General features: G+C 34.4%; 4 protein-coding genes across 6 annotated transcripts; 1 reads left to right on the top strand and 3 right to left on the bottom strand.

Annotated features, from left to right (window-relative positions):
* Positions 1 to 158: 158 nt before the first annotated feature.
* On the bottom strand, positions 159 to 1,175 carry LOC105766746 (AP2/ERF and B3 domain-containing transcription factor At1g51120). The gene has a single exon (XM_012586324.2). It carries the CDS (start codon positions 1,173 to 1,175, stop codon positions 159 to 161), a length of 1,017 nt encoding a protein of 338 aa, XP_012441778.1.
* Positions 1,176 to 7,649: 6,474 nt separating this feature from the next.
* Positions 7,650 to 8,696, bottom strand: LOC105767694 (AP2/ERF and B3 domain-containing transcription factor At1g50680). Its single transcript, XM_012587272.2, has one exon. The coding sequence runs from the start codon at positions 8,694 to 8,696 to the stop codon at positions 7,650 to 7,652; it is 1,047 nt and encodes a 348-aa protein (XP_012442726.1).
* Positions 8,697 to 11,216: 2,520 nt separating this feature from the next.
* LOC105769798 (uncharacterized) lies at positions 11,217 to 15,581 on the top strand. Of its 2 annotated transcripts, none has more exons than XM_012590670.2 (10): positions 11,217 to 11,384; positions 11,811 to 11,907; positions 12,125 to 12,239; positions 13,207 to 13,243; positions 13,370 to 13,439; positions 13,598 to 13,702; positions 14,123 to 14,273; positions 14,373 to 14,452; positions 14,975 to 15,068; positions 15,152 to 15,581. In XM_012590670.2, exons 2-10 carry the CDS (start codon positions 11,877 to 11,879, stop codon positions 15,237 to 15,239), a joined length of 771 nt encoding a protein of 256 aa, XP_012446124.1. In that variant the 5' UTR covers positions 11,217 to 11,384; positions 11,811 to 11,876; the 3' UTR covers positions 15,240 to 15,581. The 2 variants fall into 2 exon arrangements, with proteins under 2 accessions (XP_012446124.1, XP_012446125.1); XM_012590671.2 differs by lacking the exon at positions 11,217 to 11,384 and adding an exon at positions 11,577 to 11,711.
* Positions 15,582 to 15,742: 161 nt separating this feature from the next.
* LOC105766745 (deSI-like protein At4g17486) lies at positions 15,743 to 17,829 on the bottom strand. Of its 2 annotated transcripts, none has more exons than XM_052631377.1 (4): positions 17,377 to 17,829; positions 16,493 to 16,780; positions 16,285 to 16,362; positions 15,743 to 16,157 (listed from the first exon to the last, which is right to left on the bottom strand). In XM_052631377.1, the coding sequence occupies exons 1-4, from the start codon at positions 17,531 to 17,533 to the stop codon at positions 16,006 to 16,008; spliced, it is 675 nt and encodes a 224-aa protein (XP_052487337.1). In that variant the 5' UTR covers positions 17,534 to 17,829; the 3' UTR covers positions 15,743 to 16,005. The 2 variants fall into 2 exon arrangements, with proteins under 2 accessions (XP_052487337.1, XP_052487336.1); XM_052631376.1 differs by having other exon boundaries at positions 15,743 to 16,160; positions 17,377 to 17,827.
* Positions 17,830 to 21,184: the final 3,355 nt, after the last annotated feature.

Below are 21,184 nucleotides of genomic sequence, written 5' to 3'. Positions count from 1 at the left end.
CAGAGGTCGTAATAACTTCATCCTAATAACCAAAATATCCATAATTAAAGAAAAATCTAATAATCTAAATAAAAAGTTAGAAGTTAAAGTCACCATTGCTGCAATATTAATTTCAGCTAACAATCCTGATAGTTAAAAGAGAAACATTGTTTTCAGCTTCAAGTAATTTGCATACCAAAGAGTTTGAAACCCTCAGTCTTGTCATCTTGTTTCGGCTTCGCTGCCGCCATTGATCTTTGCTCTTCTTGGACAAGGTAACTATGTCCCAACCTTAGTTGCAAATCAACTTCTATTCCAACATGAACGTTGTTTTCCGCCACGAACGTGCCACCGTTCCCGGATTTGTTGGCATCGATCATGCAGAACCTTTGCACGTCATTCTCCTTCCGGCATTCGCATACGAAGAACGAAACCACATCTTTGGCTTTCAACTCTTTTTCCTTCAGAAACCGGTTCCAACCCCTTGTGAAAACAAAGCTTTGGCTGCTATTCCAATAGCAATAACGGACCTTCCATATTCTCATAAACTTGTCGTAGAAAACCAACTCGACATCGTTCGTTTTGCGATCACCAACATCGGCATTCTCATTTTCGGTCCCAAAAACTGGCGAAAAATATTTGACGGCATATTTTTTAGGGATGACAAGCCTATTCAGCTTACCAACATCACTTGGTGTTAGCTCCTTCTGGAACAATTGTTTGCAAATTAGCCCTTCATTGCTATAAGTCCCCACTAAGTTGAGTTTCGTATTTCTAGAGTGAGCCTTAATAAAATCCATGAACTTGTATTGGTAAGAACCGTCTCTTATCATGCTAAGCACAATTTCTACGCTGTAATGGCTCAGAAACTTGGGTTCCTCAATCGTGATTTCGTTCCACGGAAAGTTCCGATGAGTGTCTTCGGTACGAAACTTGATCGCTGCGCTATCGTAGGCCATGGCCGCATCTATTTCGGATTTGAAAGTCCCTAGCCAAATTCGGGTATGATTAGCGTATAATTGAGCACCCCATTGTCCATTTTTCTGTCGCATTACGCCTTTGTATTGCGACGAATTACCTTTACCTCCACACCTTTGGCGTTTGTTTGCTTGATGAGTGGTGCTAGTAGAATCTGAAACATCCGAATGTGTATTCGCTTCACCACTTAAAATCACACTTGTTATCTCTTCTTCCATAACCTCCAACAAAATAAACTGAAAACAAAGCAATGGACTGACCCTCAAAATCAAACAAGATGTTGTGTCTGTCTCTCAAAATCAAACCTATTAGTTACTTTATATTTAGTTTCGGCAAACTGCTTCAAATTTAAGAAAGAAATTCCACAAAAGGCAAGAAAATATGTATATGAGAAAAATCTGCTCTTTTAATTAAAGTTCTAAACCTTTTAGCTTTTCTAACTTTATTTTTGGCAACAATATAATCCACATTTTTAGACAAAAGATTGAGAAATCATGTTCCCAGCGATATAAGCCCTTAGATCTCATGTGCGCCATGGTGAATAAGGATTTTTTACAGTTTTTGGGCCTGGGTGAATTAATATTGCACATACTTAGGAATTCTTACGAAGGATTAGAGAAATTTTCTCCAACATTTAACGTCGGGAAGATTGAAGGGTTATTTAAACGATGGATTCCATGGATTAACGAGTGTTTCACAACACAGAAAATTCAAGAGAAACGAGCCAGAAAGAAGAATTTGTCATTAATTTTACAAAATAAGTTCGGATCATGGATTTAGTATTAACTTCCATATAAAACACAAAAATGAATCGTCATTTTTTGTGTAATATTTTTTTTCACTTTTTGAATAACAAATCTTTATTTAATTCAAGAAAGAAATGCGAAATCAATGGACATGAATCGTAGTAGGAATTTGGTGGATGCCTATAGTAGACATGATTATGACCGGGATGCAAAATTTTAAGTTGGTTTTTTAGATGTGGATTTGATTTGTCCGAAAAATGAATTTAAAATTCTATCTAAATTTGGTTCATATTAAATATTCTAAATTCGAGTCTAATCCGATTAGCTCTTATTAAATTCTTTTAGATTTTTTTATATAAAAATAAATTTAAAAATATTGTAAATTAAATATGCTAAAAATATTAAAATAAATATTTTCCAACAAATTGAAAATATATTTAAAAAAAATCTTTATACTTAAATTAAATAACACTAAGATATTACAACTTAGCAAACAAATGTCTCGACAATAATAACAAAATTAACAAAAAAAACAAGAGTTATGTTCAAGTAATAACAACAATATAGTAGCAATATGATAGCAAAATAACAACAACAAAACAGTTTATTCCAGCAGGGCCAAACTCAAGAAAAAAATTCTACCCAAGGCAGGTTTCTTTTAAAAAATGGGCCTTATATTTTGTCTAAGTTCATTTCTTTAACTTATATTTTTGTCTAAATCTTCTTATTTTTTAGACATACCTTCAAACCTAAAAAGATGGTTTAGGTCTAAACCAGAAGCCTAAAAAGATAGTCCAGGTCTAAACCAGAAGCATGAAAAGTGAAAATTGAAAAGGGGAACAATAACCGAAAATCGGTTATAACGATTTGTTCAGTTTTAAGTTTTGTTTTTGTGTAAATTGTAGTTGGTATTGATCGTATCAATGTATATTCGTTGATTTCGTTCATAACAATCAAAATATGGTGTATCGACCAATATTAAAAAAAATTAAATATATTCTAAATTTTTATCATTTATTTGCACTAAAAATTAAAATTAAAATTTAAAAAATTTATTTTACATTTGTTGAATTATGAGTAATTATATACACAGTATGGGATGACATTATTGTTTAATTTAGAGAATATTTTTTGCTCCTTTATGTTGAGTTTGTTTAATAACGGATTGTATTTGTGAAACTTATTAAATAACATTCTATATAATTGATGAGGCTGTTTTTTTTTTTTGGTATGGTAAAATTACATATGGTGAGATTTGAATAAATGCCACCAATATTTTTAAAATATTTTCTTTACCACTTCAACCGAGGCATTATTTTTATGAGTATTTTATATTTGTGTTTTATTTAATCTCATTATTTGATATTTATAAATATTTTTATATAACATATTAAATGTTTTTAAAATAATGATAAATCTAAAATGATACACGAAACAAATAATTCTTGGTATAAATCAGTACCAGAGAAAAATGGCACATCCACTAGTACGATATTGACTACCTTAGAACCATATTAGAGAATTTTTATCTAATAATTTTTAAAGATAGTTTTAAAATTGTTATTTGTTAAATAGATTTGCGAACATATTTTAACATGTATTTTAAATTATAAAATATTATGTTCTTTTGAAATTTAAACTATTAAATTATTAAACCATTAAAAATATGTTTTAATATATGACAAATACTTTAATTTTAGAGTCTATTTTTAAATTTTTAAAAAAATTAAAAATTTATTACATTGTTTATATTTTTTTAGAGAAAAAAATCCATCAACAAGAGAACTAAAAATAAATTAGCACAACAAAAAAAGGGACTGCTAAGCTTAAGCCATTAGACTCACCCTGTAGATCCGGTTTTACTGTCCAAAATCCTCATTCGCATGAGCTACTTGAACATTATTTATAATTTTTTAAGAGAAATAAAGGGAAAAGAATCCAATTCCATATGATTTTCATAAAATAAAACCGCTCGAGCAAGAGAATGAGCTATCTTATTGTCACTTATTGAGATGCCGGTTAGGAAAGAATTGGAATCTGTTTTGCACCACGAAGAACTTTTATGAAAGCAAAAATCCAGATGTGATTGGCTCAACCTCAGCGATCAAAAAACAAATTTTTTTCATAGTCACACACTTAGGAAAAGAAAGTTGAATCACATCTCTGCCTTGCGAGTTCATAATAGTGAGTGGTGCTATGATCTGGATATCCTACAGAATGAAACACTTACTTTCTTTCAAAATCTATATGGTGAAGAATCGACCCCTTTGATTGGTTTACCACCTAATCCTTTTCCCTGTCTGGATTCGATAGATTTTGATTTTTTGGGAAGGATGGTTTTTGATGATGAGATCAAGAAAACTCTTTTTAATAGGGCTCCCCTAAAGTCCCCAGGTAGTGATGGTACCATGCTCTCTTTTTCAAAGTCAATGGGATGTGGTCGGAGGTGTTGTTTGTGAGTGGGTAAAAAAGTGTTTGATGGTGGTCTCATTGATCCTGCACTAAATAATACTCTTATCACCTTTATTCCAAAATATGTTGCTCCAGAAAGTTTTCAACATTTCATGTCTATCAGTTTGTGTTTTGTGTTGTATAATTTGGTGATGAAAGTTATTGTAAATTAATTCAGGTTTGTTTCCTTAAAATAATAGCGGAGGAACAAATAGGCTTCATTACTAGTAGAAATATTACTGATAATATTATTTTAGCTCAGGAGGTTGTTCATTCAATGAAAGGTGGGAAGAACAAAAAGGCTTGGACGAGGATCAAAATAGATCTTGAGAAAGTTTATGATAGGTTGAGATGGGAGTTCATTGCCGCTTCAATTAGTGCTACTGGCATTTCAGATTGTTTGAGGAAGGTCATTATGTCCGCAATTTCAAATTCTACTATGCAATTATTGAGGAATGGAGTCCCAACGCAAAAGTTTAAGCCTGTTGGGATGCTTTTTAGTTGGTGGGGGATAAGGTACGTAGCAAGCTTTTTAGTTGGGATGCTAGACAATTGTCTATTGCTGGAAGAGTTACTTTAGCACAATCGATCTGCTTCTATCAATTCCTAACTATTTCATCCCGTCAATGATGATACCGAAAGGAATTTGTGAGGAGATTGAATGTTTGGCTAGGAAATTTATTCGGGGTCCTTGAATGGAAAGAAGAATATGGCTCTAGTCAATTAGGACTCAATCTGTCAACCACGCTCTTGCAGGGGTCTTGGCTTGCGGATGTTGGAGGATCAGAATGCCTCTCTTTTATGAATTTGGGTTTCAATTTGGTTACTAATGTCAATGTTCTTTGGGTGAGGGTTGTTTGGGTGAAGTATGGTATGAAAGATAATCTGTCGGAAAGCATTCAGAGGAGCAATAGCTTTTTTCTTTAGAGAGGTCTGTCTAAGATACGACCATTGTTTAGGGACAATCTAGTGTGGTCGATGGGGGATGGAAAGTCAATTCGATGTTGGCAATATCTTCGGTTAGTATAGATTGGTCTTTTAATAAAGCAGATTTATGCGCATTGGAGCATGGAAACGGATTGTCTACTCGAAGAAATGGTCATTTCGGAAGGAAATTGGAATCTAGATCCCTTTCGATTGTGGGTCTCGGAAAATATAATTACGAGTATTGTGAGTATACCTTTCTTGGCTATCGAACTCGACAGGAGCCTTTTCGGTTAAGAGTGTCTATCGTTCGATTAGGGAGAATCATTGGAATGCTAAAGAACCTATTTAGGATACTCATTGAAAGATTAAGGGACCCCATAGAGTCTAGTTTTTCCTATGGCTCATTTTCAAACAACGCCTCCTTACTAATGCGGAATGAGCAAGACGAGGCATTGGACAATAAGCTTTATGTCTGATTTGTAGACATAACACATATGATATTATTCATGTGCTTAGAGATTGCTATGCGACAAAAGAGGTTTGGTGACAGGTGGTACCTTTGAATCAAAGTAGCAGTTTCTTTAATTCCAATCTTCTGGGTTAGCTTACATATAACTTACAATTTTATGAGAGTTTGGACTTCGTGGGAATTAGTTGGGCTAGTTTATTTGGATCGTTATTTGGCGCATTTGCTAGAAAAAGAATTTATTTGTCTTTCAAGGAATTACGTAGAATATCGTTGAGATTGTTAAAGTTTTTATTACATGGGCGAGACAATTTTGATCCATACATAATGAGGTTTTGACTCAAAGACGAAGCTCCATTCAGAGGGAACCTTTATCAGATAATTGGATTCACCTACATACTAATGGTGCTGTTAATTTGACAACATGTTTAACGTCTACAGAGGGAGTGGTGCAGAATCATTCAAGTGATTAGGTTATGGGCTTCAATCACTATTTAGGGGAATGTTCTGTCTTTGATGCTGATTTATGGGATATTTTAGATGGGTTGACTCTTTTACAAAAGTAGGGTGTGTACAAGATTTTGATTCAAACTGATAGCTCTGAGGCAGTCCAAGCAATTCAAGGGAGGAATCCAGAAAGCTCGAGTTCAACTCTAGTTAGAAATGTTCAACAACTGTTACAAAATAAAGATTTTTGGGTGGTAAGACATGTCCGTAGGGAGATTAATTCCATTGTTGGCAAGATTGCCAATATGGCTTCAGCTAATATGGAAGGGGTAAATGTGATGGCTAGTGGTGCTTTTGATATTGTAAATCTAAATTAAAATTTTATGGGTTTTTCTTCACAAAAAGAGAGTTTATATTAGGTGCATTTGTAGACTTTAGTATAATTGGATAAATATAATTATTAATCCTCTTATAATTACAAAAAAAAAAACTTTAATTCTTTAGACGTATTTGACTAACAGAAAATAATTGTTACAAAATTAGACTTAAGCTCAACAAACATGTTGCGTTAGGCTCGAGTTTTACACCAACATACATCTAAGTTAATCTTCGATCTTCTTAAACACAAAATGGAGCTAGAAAATACTAAAAAGTGTTATTACCTTTAAGTTAGAGTCTATACAAAGGAGGTCAATCTTAAGTTAAAGTTTGTGCAAATGAGTGAGGGCCTTCCCTTACAGGCCAAACCCCTTAGATCCTACAGTTAAGATTGATTACAACATACAGTTAAGATCACGTATCTAGAACAATTTATATAATTCTCTACAACTCTCAACAAGCCTAGAGTCTTTTAGAGCTTCTAGAACAATTTTACATGGGTCTGGTTTCAATCATTTCCTTGGACTTTTGGATTCTTTTAGGACCTTCTTTTTTGTTCTATAGCCATTCGACATATTCCGAAACCTTGGATCCCTTCTTCTCGAAGTTACACCCGATGGACCTCATTGGGCTTTTGATGACCGCCGTCTGCACTCATAATAGCTTTGCCCAACTTAGAGATTTTTACTTACACTAAAAAAGGCCTACTTAATATTCATGAGTGGCATGTTACCTAATTACATAAAAAGAATTAGTTCAACCCAACTATAAAAAAGCCATTGATTGTGAAAATATTTAATTTAGATATTTATATATAATATTAATATTATAAATATTCTGTGAACAAACAAACAATTTTAGTTTGTTAATATTATATTTACTGTTGCATATGAAAAATCTTATTACAAATTAAATTCTTAATGTAACATTAATAATTAAAGTTAAAACACGGTAAAAAAATTGTCACATGTATGGTTGTATTTGGTTTATCCAATTTTACAACACTATTTGACAGTCCTATAATCGTTGCAGAGGTTGTAATAAAAAAAAATAACGTCCAAAGGAAAACAAGTAGATTTGCTTATTAAGACACTTTCATCAATTCATATATTGATATCATTCTTACGAATGACAAAAATTCATCCTAGAAAACAAAATATCCATAATTTTTTTAAAAAAACTGCTAATAATCTGGAAAAAAGGTCAAAAGTCAACATTACTGCAACGTTGATTTCAGTTAACAATCCTGATAGTTAAAAAGAGCAAGGATTTCAGCTTCAGTTAATTTGCATACCAAAGAGTTTGAAACCCTCAGTCTTGTCGTCTTGTTTCGGCTTCGCTGCCGCCATTGATCCTTGCTCTTCTTGGACATGTTTTTCATCACCAATGGGGTAATAATGTCCCAACCGAAGCTGCAAATCAACTTCTATTCCAACATGAATGTTGTTTACCGCCACGAACGTGCCACCGTTACCGGATTTGTTGGCATCGATCATGCAGAACCTTTGGACTTCGTTCTCCTTCCGGCATTCGCATACGAAGAACGAAACCACATCGTTGGCCTTCAACTTTTTTTCCTTCAGAAACCGATTCCAGCCCCTGGTGAAAACAAAGCTTTGGCTGCTATTCCTATAGCAATAACGAAACTTCCATATCCTCATAAACTTGTCGTAGAAAACCAACTCAACATCGTTCGTTTTGCTATCGGCAACATCGGCATTCTCCTTTTCGGTCCAGAAAATCGATGGAAAATACTTGACAGCATATCTTTTGGGGATGACAAGCCTATTCAGCTTACCAACATCACTTGGTGTTAGCTTCTTTTGGAACAATTGTTTGCAAATTAGCCCTTCATTGCTATAAGTCCCCACTGACTTGATAGCAGTGTTTGGTTTTGTACTTCTAGAGCAAGCCTTAATAAAATCCATGAACTTGAATTGGTAGGAACCGTCTCTTATCATGCTAAGGACAGCTTCTGCACTGTAATGGCTCAGAAACTTGGGCTCCTCAATTGTGATTTCGTTCCATGGAAAGTTTCGATGAGTGTCTCCGGGGCAGAACTTGATCGTTGCGCTATCGTAGGCCACGGCCGCATCTATTTCGGTTTTGAAAGTCCCTAGCCAAATTCTGGTATGATTAGAGTATAATTGAGCGCCCCATTTTCCGTTTTTCTGTCGCATTACGCCTTTGAATTGCGACGAATTGCCTTTATCGCCGCACCTTTGGCGTTTGTTTGCTTGATGAGTGGTGCTAATTGAATTTGAAACATCTGAATTTGTATTTCCTCCACCACTTGAAATCACACTTAGTATCTCTTCTTCCATAATCTCTAGCAAAGTAATCCAAAATAATAATAATAATAATAATTTTATAGGATTATTTGAACTTCAAATTTATTGTATATCATCTTTTAAAAGTGATTATATGAAACAATTAAATTAAGCTTCGAGTTCAATTATACATCTAAATCCGAACTGCTCCCTAAATATTCAATCTAACGGATACTCATTCAAACGGATTCGAATCTCAAACTTATTGGGTATACCAATCAAATAAAATCAGAAACAATCACAGCAGAAATTTTTATGATTTTGTACTTGTAACTTAAACTAGTATGCAAGAAATCAAATAAAAGTAAAAAAAACAGAAACCTGGTACCTTGTTAATTTAGCAAGAGAATTGAAACTAAGAGTTGGTTGTCTCTAAAAATCAAACAAGTTGTGCTATAAGAAAACTATGATAAACCCTACTGATTACTTTATAAGTGGTTCCGGAAATTGCTTGAAAACTAATAAACATGTTGGAGAAAATGAAAGAAAGTAAGTATAGAGAAAAATCTGTTGATTTAATTAAATGCTAACAAAGTTTTTAGATTTTGCAACTTTAGTTTTGGTAAGTATATAATCCATATTTTGAAGGGATTCAGTTTTGATTTAATTTTCACCATGTTTAAAGGTTTTTTTAGTATTATAATTAATAACTCACCAATTTCAATACAGCAAAAAAATGACTAAATTACCTAAAAATATCGAAAATAAAAAAATTTACTAAATTAGGTTGTTTTTTCAGAAAACTACCGGATTAGGCCGAAATAACGAAAACGCTTCCTACTGAAAGCGAGTTGGATTCCTTCTTGGTTCAACCTTCGGTATAGCTTGTAGTCTTGACCTCTCATCTTCTTCGCCTTCACCCGTAGTTGGTTGTGATTGGTTGCTCCTTGGTTGCCATCATGCATCCTCCGGTCTAGGAATAGATGGTTGCCAAGATAATCCACCTTTGTAGAACAATGATTCCGGAGGTGTTTGTGACGTCATCGGTGTAGGGGAATAACTATATTATGTCTCATACACCGATGACATAATGATTCAGACTCCCGATCGGTGCCCCAAATATAGGCAATCTATACGTCGTCGTTGTCGTTTGAAATATTAATGGCATCAGTGTGTAATATGCCGGGGATGGAGGTCTAAAAACAAAACCTGGCATCGAAGTAGAAGCAAAAAAATGTGGTGGAATATGTGGTGCTTGTGTGAAAATGACAGGGTTAGTATACGCACCAGAATAAGTCGAGTCATACTGACCAAGGGGCGGTGCAGCCATCGATATCGGTTCTTGCGTAGGTGTTGAAGATAGACCCACCTCGTCAGACCTTGGATGTCTAGGTGTCCGTTGTGGCCTCTTCGTATGCAGTTGTCGGCCCCTCGCGTCTTCTGCTAGCAAGTATGGCTTGTCATGGACCCTAAACCATGGCATGTATTCCAGATCGTAGTCTAACTCCAGAGGGACAATGGTCTCGCGAGTAGGTAAAAGCTCGTACGTATTGTTACAAATATTGATATATTGCACATGGAATGTAGGTCAATGTTGATCAATTCCCCCCTGCAAGTCGATATGATTTAGGTCTTCGATTTCTTAGGGTGTCAGTGGAATTGATTGCCTAAACCCAAATTATCGTAATACTCAGTCTGACTCGTGCATCTCCACAGTAGCGTACACTACCAATGGCACATTCACGTGCCATATGTTGGGATTCACCAAGAATTCAGATAGGATGCATTCTTGAATTGCCAGATCAGAGTATGATGTCCATTAAAACTATATTAAAATAATAAAAATTTTAGTTATATATATACTACTAATTTTCAAATCAATTACGTTAATATTATATAATTCAAATTTAGAAAACACATAACTCTGCTTCTGGTCGTTAGTCTAACAGAAGTTGTATATCTCAAAGCTCATTCGATAATCCCACGTAACTCGACCCATGGTTCTACATATTGAAATAATTTGTTAGCACAATAATTTAAAATTTAAATGATTTTATTATGAGAAATATATTATCTAATGAATTTTATCTTGTTATGAGAGAGAATGTATGAGGGTAGTTCGTTCGAGGACGTAAAAATGGCAGCTGTTACCACGCCCATGATTGTAATAGTAACATGTAACCACCAATTTTAATTTTATGTGATTTCGTCACCCAACACATCTCTCGGTATAACGTTGCCAACACGGCTGACCCCAATGTCGTCATGGTAACTGAAAAACCTAATTTAAAAAAAATTAATAATTAAATAAAAAATTATAATTAGACTGCTAAAACAAAAACTCCCATAATCAAGTGACTATTAATGTAATTTATCCAAAATATACGACTACGTTATCTAGCTGTTTTTGCCATAACTTCGGAGTGATTAAAAATGAATTCATAGTTTACAGACTACATTGAAAATTTAAAGTTAGATGATCAAAATAAAAATATAGGAAAAGTTTAGTGACTAATTAGGTTGTTTATCCAAAAGAAAAAATCATAAACTCTATCCCAAAGAAAGAAAATAAACAACACACAAGTAAAACAAGAGGATTTATCAATGAAAAAAAAAACCCAAAAAGTTTGGCCTTTCGGAAATTGGAACCAAAAACAGGAGAATTTTTTAAATAAATAATTGTTTATCTAAAGCTTTCGGAGTCTTCACTCTTCACATCTTGTCGACGTATCACTTGAAAAGGTAAAATCCTAAAACCCCATTTCCTTTTTTGATCTCTTCTTTTTCCAGGTTTCTGCTTTTTTTTTCTCTGGAATTCCTTGAAGTTCCAGTTTGTAGGTCTTTGCAATCCGTTAATCCTATAAAACAATCGACTTTTAAAATTTTCATCTAAGTTTTTTTTTTTTTTTGCTTAAAATCCCCTTTTTTTAGTGAAGGGTTTTGAAAGATATCTACTTTAGATTGGATAAAAATCTAATATTTTCATGATTTTGTTGTAATGTGCCTGTCTTTTTGGCTGGTTTCGATGTGGAGCTGAGTTAAAATGCAGCTAACAAGGCCTCCGGGCAGGTGCCAAGTTGCTTAGTCATAAGTATTATGTATCAATATAGTGAAAACTAATTGCATTGTTGAATGTTAAATGTAAATCTGGGTCTTTCTTAATCGCAGGATCAGTTCAGCCTTGTGCTACTGCAATAGCCGGGTTTAGTCAGTGCTCCTTTTGGGTGGGCGACCATGAGCTTCACAGGTTCTTCTGTTGGTCCTGGTTAGTTTATTTGATTTGCTCCATATCTTTATAATGAGATCTCACTAGCAAGCTTGCATAAATGTTTTTGTTTGTTCTTATGGAAATTGAATCAATTGGTTCTTCCTTGTTAGATTGCTTGTATTGGTTGAAGTAGACTTTTTTTTTTCTTTAATATAAATTCACGAGCTTGTTTTCTGCTCATTGTATTTAGTTTTACTAATGTGACAAATTTCAGGTGGTGGAACCGTTAGAAGAGCACTTGAATTTGGAAGAACCTATGTGGTCAGGCCCAAAGGTAGGCATCAGGCGACAATAGTTTGGCTACATGGCCTTGGTGATAATGGTTCGAGGTATTATAAACTTTGTATTAGCTTTTTAAGCTTCTTATTTGTGGCTTTTTTCCCCCTGGTGATTATATATTAGATTATTTCTCAATAATATCAGTCATTAAACTTATTTTCTTTTAAGGAAAATAAAATGATTTAAAATTTGGTGACTTCATATCTCTTTAAATGCCATCTTTTAAAGGAAAAATATAATGTATAGCTGCTATATTCTATTTATAGCAGAGTCTACGAGTGTTGAGTTATCATTTCTAGTTCTTCCTTGCGTCAGCAACTCAACAGATCTTTCAAGGACAACAGCGATGTGGACCTTTGGAGAACCACACCCCAAAACCTAGGTCCATATAACCCCACAAGGAAATCCCATACTTTCCTATGTGGAATCGAAGAACGATGTCCTGCAATTGAGCACATATCAAATGATCGTAGCTTGTCTTTGTTTTTTAACGGTTTTGTTAACAGCAGTACTTTTTACTGTTTTTATATTTTCTTTTTAGGTCATTTCCCTTCTTTGAGTGATTGCATAGGTTAACTATAGTCCCAAGAGTTTGAGATGTTGTCTTGTTATTTCCTTCTGTTTTGGGTGATTCAAGAAAACATTTGGTTGCTTGAATTAATTAGAAGCCTCTCTTTCTCTATGCAATTTTTGTTCCTGTAGTATAGCACTATTGCGATTGATGCTTAAGTAGTAAGGAATTCATATTTGCATGCAAAAGAACTTTTTTTGTGTTCATATATTTTACGATGTAGTCTTGAATTGCTATTACTTTGCTGATAAGGTTTGCACTAAACTACAAATTAAGTTGATAATAAAGATAAATCTAGTTTATTTTTCAAGGAGTTTAATCTTCAATTGCAAGTTATTTTCATATCTTCCGATATTAGTATATGTTTTAGCAAATCTTATTGTTTAAATCTTTGATATCTTTTTGAAAAATCTACTTGTCCTCATTTTTTGTTCATCTTTTGGCAGCTGGTCCCAGCTCCTGGAGACTCTCCCTCTTCCAAATGTAAGGATGATTGTTTGTATCTGGAAATCTTTAGGAGAATATATTCTAACTTTTAAGTATTAACCAATGAATTTTCTTTTCTTCATAACTTCATAATTTTCCATGCTTGTATCCTGTGGTGCACAGATTAAATGGATATGCCCAACTGCCCCTACTCAGCCAATAACTATTTTTGGTGGATTCCCGTCAACTGCTTGTAAGTATTTTCTAAATCTGTAATGACATGCAATCTCGAATGAAAGAAACAAAATACATTTAGTTTCTTCTTCTTCTTCTTCTTCAACCTTTATCTTTTCTGAGAGTGCTTTGAATGCTAATCAAATTGTTGAATTCTAATGTGACATCATACGTCAGGGTTTGATGTGGGAGACATTTCAGAAGATGCTGCTGATGATATTGAGGGTTTGGATGCTGCTGCAGCACATGTTGCAAATTTATTGTCAACAGAGCCTGCTGACAGTATGTTTTTGCTTGCCACTATATATATATATATATATGGTTTTTTTTTTGGGGGGGAGGTTGATTCTATATATTTAGGAAAGCTTACATAGCACCGCCTTTATTTTCTATGGTGTTTTGCTATCAAATGTGAACAATATTTTTATGCTTTTTTTGGGCCATAAAGCAAGAACATGAGAACATACAGTGCTGGTTTTGGAAGTCGTTAGATTTAGCATGCCTTTTAGTTTCATTCTGGTTCTTGTAAATGAGTTAGTTGGACAAAGATGTCTTTGTGTGTGTATCTTGTGGCTGATTTCTCAGGTTGTACATGCACACTAAAGATAACTGGCTCATCTTAGTGTTCAGTTTTAAGAATTAAAATCTTGTCATGGTCATTGTTTATGACATCATTCTAATAGTAGCCTTTTCCAATTACAGTTAAACTTGGTGTTGGAGGCTTCAGCATGGGTGCAGCTACCTCCTTATACTCTGCAACTTGTTTTACTCATGGAAAATATGAAAATGGCAATCCGTATCCTGCCAAATTGAGTGCAGTTGTAGGACTTAGCGGATGGCTTCCATGTTCAAAGTTGGTTTCCTACATTGACTCCTTCTCATGCGAGCTTGATGTTTTCGCTGTCGCCCCCCTTTTCTCTGGTTTATTGTTATAACATCTATTCTTTTTCAGGACTTTGAAAAACAAAATAGGACAGGACGAGGCTGCTAGACGTGCTGCATCCTTACCCATTTTGCTATGCCATGGAAAAGGTATTTATTTAGTAACCTTCATTATGCAAATTATCGTGGGTTTATGCATGCTCATTTTGCCGGAGGAGGTGTTTCTGGTTATTGCTTTATGTACTTCTTTGGTGGAGAAGTGGTGCTATGACCACTAGCAATAGCACATTTGTCTTGATAAGCAAGTAGCATCAAGATATGACAAGATGGTGTCCGAAATAAATTGACATTGCCAGTTCAGGGGTTTGACCAGCCAAATATTTAGTGTCAATATGAGTTTAGTTCTTAACTAGAAAAAGCAAATCCCTGTTTTGCTTCATTAGACTAATATTCAAGGGGAATAAAAGTACTTGCATTACATCTAAAATTTCTTCTTTTTCCATGGATCAATGAAATGGTAATGAGCTGTGATTGTAGCAATGTATTTGATTTTACATAATTAATGTTAGCTATATTTGTGTGCATTTGATGGTATATGAGAGCCTTATGGATTTATTATGCTTGTTGGAAGTTGTCGAGTAAGTATATTATATGTTAAATGGCTGGTTGCAGGTGATGACGTGGTTCCACATAAATTTGGTGAGAAATCCTCTCGAGCATTGAGTTCAAATGGATTTCAGGACACTACTTTCAAATCCTACAGCGGGTATGGAACTCAAGTGTCTGAAAGAACTTGCGTTTTTCTTAGACAATTTGACTTAAAACTGGATACTTTATTGAACAATATAGGCTTGGTCACTATACCATTCCTGAGGAGATGGACGAGGTCTGTGCTTGGTTAACTTCAAAACTTGGGCTTGAGGGTCGGTCCGCATAAAGTTGCAACATGAAAGTGTTTATCATTTGGAGCAAGCGAAACAGAGAGGAGAAACTATTTACAAGTTGCAAGTAACGAAAATGGCGAAAGTATTCTGGTTTTGGGTTTCATAAACATGGTATAGTGATAAGATGCAGGCCTTTTGTTTGTTCTCTTTTGACTGATATTGCTCAATTTGTTTATGGACCTTGCTGGAACCGTGTGATAAAACATGAGACCATCAACTTGGCAGTTGGGATTCTTGTTATTTTGGAATGCACTGTGGATGCTAAATTTTATGTTTTCGCAAATGCTATTTTAATCGGTATGCAGAAACCGAGCCGTCTACTTCCTTTTCGAGTATGATTCGAGTTTTTTTCATTTGAAATCTGTTTCTGAACACTACTCGTTAATTGGTCTGTTGTTTTAAATTTGAGCACTTAAAATTTCCAGCTAAAAAAGTAAAAGAGCCACTAATTCCTTCATCTATAGGCAAATGTTATTCAACTGATACAAAAACCAGATTTTGTATGGCTTTGAAATGTTTTTACTTCCTGTCATAAAACCTCACAATATAATTATTTGCAATGCCAATTGGCATCCACTCTTACAAGGCAGCAACAACAAACTACACTACCAATGCCATTTTCTTCTGCTTAAACAATGAAAAGGAGAAAAAATAATAATAAATGAAAAAACCGAAAAAAAAAAGATGGAGGGAATACTAGAAATCTAATTACAACATTCAGATGAAACTATGAAAGACATTCAATGGAAAGCTCCCTTTTCATGGTACCTTGCATTCACACATTTGGGCTTCTTTAATAAAAGATATATCCGAATTCCCATCTTTTGGTGACAGCAACTGCTTTTCTGGATCTGTATCGTCGATTTCTGTTGAGCCGCCTGGGCTGGCAGTTGAGAGAGTTTCGGTTCCATCTTCTGGAAACAAACCAACCAAAAGAGGCAGAAGCAAAGTCCCAAAATTTGATTAGAACGAGTAAATTGTACAGAGTAAATGGAAGGTTCAAGTATTTGAAATCTGCAGAAAAGATAAGAAGCATACCCATTTCGTGGTATTCAGGCAACTGCTTCACTGTAGTTACTTGAAGGCTTTCAGGTAGTAAACAGCTGCATAAAGAACCTACAATTTTGACAAATCATTGACATCATCCAATGCGAGCGCGCACACACACACACACACACACACACATATGAACATATGTATACATGCATATACAGAATTTGATGAACAATTGAAAGGATCAACAAACCTATACGAGCCAACCGGTTAACCCATCCAGGGATGTGTTTGCCTGTCAACCTATGCACAATGTCTTCTGTAAAGTGATTACAGTTCTTGGAGATGAGGTGATAGGTATCTCCATGATACTCAGAAGCTACACTCTCGATCAATGCTCTGAATTCAGAGAATGACATGTTTATGCACCCCAACAAGATGGAACATCGATAGATAAAACCCGGGCAGCTCTTTGGTTCCACTTCGAAAACTCCACTAATAGGAAAATCATGAGCCCCAAACCCATACTCTTTACCGTGAACTGTTTGTAAACATTGCGATAAATAGTTCAGTTTCCGAAATTTAAAAAAAGAAAAAAAAAAAAAAAGGATCATCAACACAAGAACTAAAAGTCATGTTAAGTTGCAAAATTGCTTTAGCCTAAAGCCCTCAACAACACAAACATGCTACAATTTTCTTTAAGATTCGATGCATTTCAATGCCTAATATTAATTCCTACTAAAGGAACTTTGAGTCCTTTACCACAATTTATGTTCATCTAATCTTAACATTATCTTTCTAAAATATACATACATTGGTTCATGCATAAAGAATTGGATGATGAATTTCATTAGTCAATAGAAAGATCTAAGCAAACACCAAAAGATCTCATTTTCTCCATAAATGAATACCATTACTATAGTTTTAAAATATCAATCTTCAGCTACATATTAGAGATAATCAAGTGAAAAAAGTTATTTAAAAAGGAAACCCATATCCATTTTTCTATCAGGAGAATCCAAATTCACCATTTTGGAGCAATAATAAGCTAAAATATCGATACCCACATCTTAAAACATACCCAAAAATAAAATAAAATCCATAGCAGAAAAAACAAATCAAGACACGAGAACAAACCTTCAATACCGGAGTGGAAAATCCCAAAACCAACCCAATAAGAGTAATTATTGATAGGAGTTAGATCATAAACATTCAAAATCACATTGGTTATGTCGCTATGGCTCCCATTTTGATTCCCAGAGCTAGAACTTGAGACTTCTTCCCCTGCCCCCATTCTTTTTTCTTTTTTATATTCTTATTAATACACACACACACACACACACACACACACACACACATACACAAGAAAAAAAAATGTTTGCCAAAGAAGATTTACCAAAAATCCCAGAAATCTTTTCTTTTTGTTTCAGTATGTTAGAGAACCCTTCCCAAAGATCCAAAGCTAAAATTGTTCTTTTATTTTTATTTTTCCTTTTCTGGAGGAAATAGACTGAGAAAAGGAAGGGAAAAAGATAATAGTGGGCAAATATGGCAAACACAAGTTGGCTATGATTGTCTATAGTCAAATGGTTCCTAAACTATTACTAATCGATTCTTAATAAATAGTACCAAGTTACAACCTTTTTATTATGACTTGAGTTCCTGTTTTCAAAGTTTTTTGGATTTACAAAAGGATTTCTCTATTTCAAAACTCCAATGAAATGGGACTTTATGTTATAACATTTAATTACCATCCTTTTCTTACATATAATTTATATTAATTCTTCAAACTCCATCAACATTTTTTTTATCCTTCACTATTATGCCGCTGATATGGTGTTCCCAAATCAGCAATTTAAAATTAAAAAATTATTTAATTTAAATTATATAAAGTTTAAAATATTAAATATTATTTTTCTTTAAAAAATATGAGATATGTATCAATTTTTTAAGTTTACTAGTACTTTTTAGGCGGGAAAAGTAGCAAAAAATGTCGTTTTTCAAAAATAATTAGGAAAATAAACTGATTTTGGAGAGAGAAACAGAAAACACCTCCACCGAGACGCGTTTTCAGCTAAGGTGGCAGAAAGCGTGCCCTATAGTATAACACCCCTAACCCAAATCTGTCGCCGGAACAGGGTTAAGGAGCATTACCAGAGTTTACAAATCAAACAAAAAAAATGCAAACATTTCATATCACATAGCATTAGACCTGTCCATAGGCCGGGTCGGGCCGGGCTCGGAAAAAAATTTTGGCCCGCCTCCTAGGCCCGGGCCCGGCCCGACCCGAAATATGGGCCTAAATTTTTGCCCAGGCAGCCCGAAAAATATCATAAGCTGACCAGCCCGCCCATTTTAATAAACATTAAAATTATTTTAAAAATAAAAAATAAAAATATTTTAAAAGTATTTTAAAATTAAAAAATATATATTTATTATATTTGGTAGGTAGGCCACAGCCAAAAAGTGGTGCGAGGTCTGCCCGCTTTTTTAAACGGGCCTCGTTTTTTTTAAGCCCATATTTGGGCCTATATTTTTACCCGAACCCTTCCATATTTGGTAATTTGTCGGTAGGTCAGCCGCCTACCATGGACAGGTCTACATAGCATTCATGTCAAAAACCAATCAAAATCATACATATTGTCCCTTAAACGAGCCATCAAGGCCCAAATTACGCATTAGAAACAAATCGGAACTAAATCGAAAACTCAGAATTTTTTTAGAAACATTTAAAATTTTCAACACTGCAGGGGTCACACGGCCGTGTGGCCAGGCTGTGTGACTCACACGAGACATGCCTGTGTCTTAGGCGGTGTGGACATTTGAAATAGGAACACACGGCCGTGTGGACATTCGAAATAAGAACACACGGTCGTGTCTCAGCCTGTGTCGGTGCCTGTGTGAGTATACTGACTTGGGTCACACGGCCAAGTCACACGCCCGTGTGCTAGGCCTTGTGAGCATACTTACTTACATTCTTAAAAAAAATACAAGGGACACACGACCGTGTCACCTGGTCGTGTGCCACACATGGTTGAGACACACGCCCGTGTGAACGAAAATAAGTCATTTTACAAGTCATATTTCTCACTCAATTTTGTGTCAACCTACAATCAACATTATGCACATCAACAAGCCATAATTAAGCATCCAAAGCAAGCCAAAATCAAGTTTTAAACATATAATATATTCACATACAACCAATATGCCTTTAGACACTTCAGATGACAGCTTATAACATGTGTATTCATGTATTCAATTTATTCATATGTATAATTAACTTATATGCATATTTGTACCCAAAGTTTATCAAGCTAATTTGCATTATTTCAAACCAAGTCACTTACCTACCAAAACATACCATTTGGTGCCAAAATGTATTTCAAATACTAACATATTTAGATATATATAACTTACATATCAAGGTACCGATTCATGATCAATTCATCACATTCCAAAACACATGTATAGAATTCACATTTAGCTAACATTTTACCTTTCACCATACAACCATAAAACAAACCACACATCAACCATATAAAGCAAATATGAACAACCCAAAATGTGCCAAAACATAAGCCAAATAAGTGGCTAATCTCAACAAAATACATATAGGCCAACATTAACCAGTATACCTATACATGCCATTATAACCAAAATTAAAACATCCAAAAGTACCGATAGAACCGATGAATAGTGTGATATAACTCCAACAAGCTTCCAACCCGATCGAGCTTCCGATAATCTGAAAGTAAAGGAAAACAACTACGTAAGCAATGAATGCTTAGTAAGCTTGTATAAACTTTAATCATATCAATTCATTTCAAATATGAAATTTATACATATCAAGAACAATCCAATATCAATACCGCAAGATTCGTGAAGCTATATTTAACAACTCATAAGGTGAATAAATCCACAGCATCACTTATACATATCATCCCTAGCATAGTAGGATTTTAAATAACTTTAAACCTTACCACTCTTTCATGAGCTCAAGCATATTTTCATTTGAACACTTACCATTTCAATACAACTTGTAATTAAACATATTACCATTCAACCAACAACTTGGCATTTGCCTAAGCATCAAACAACAACACTTGTTAGCATACTTGAACATATTTCATATAAATTCAACATCGATAACCTTATTATCTCAACATGTCACACTTGAGTTTATTACTCGTATCAACTTACATAATTTCCATGTATCAACATATCAAAGATATTCGTATATGTTCATTTCATGATACATATTATTCTCTTACTGTTTCTTCATATACATATATCATCCATTTCAATATATCATTATATATCAATATATCATGTACCATCATTTCCATGTATTTCGTGTATATATCTGTATTAGTTTGTATCAAACTCATATCGTCTCGTAACAGAACATTGCCCGTTGAACCATTTAGGATATCGTTGGATAACTTTCAAATTCATTAAATAAATCACTTTACCAAAGACTTTTCCAAATCGAAGAACGACTTATGGATAAGAGTACATCGTTAACAGAAGCTCATAAGAGCTGAACAGAAGCTCGTAAGAGCTGAACAGAAGCTCGTAAGAGCTGAACAGAAGCTCAAACGAGCTAAACAGAATATCGTGAGAGCTAAATCGAAGCTTGTGAGAGCTGATCCACCCAAATCACTCCAAACAAAAAGTAAAACACGAGAGTTCGCAACAAATGCTGAACCCCGGTTTACTTGGGTAATATGTCGACATCTCCCTCCAATACCACCATACACCAATTTACGAAAGTATCAAATCTCGCATTCAATTCAAACTGAGTATTAAATTCGATAATATATTTCCAACAATAATTCAATTCCTAAAATAGAATATATATATATATATATATATATAATACCAATTACCAATTAACATTCACTTTAATCAAAATTATACAGAATACAGTTCATACGAACTTACC

This window comes from Gossypium raimondii, chromosome 5 (genome assembly GCF_025698545.1).
Source record: "Gossypium raimondii isolate GPD5lz chromosome 5, ASM2569854v1, whole genome shotgun sequence".
Lineage (NCBI taxonomy): Eukaryota > Viridiplantae > Streptophyta > Magnoliopsida > Malvales > Malvaceae > Gossypium > Gossypium raimondii.
This window is presented reverse-complemented; position numbering and strand designations above follow the sequence as displayed.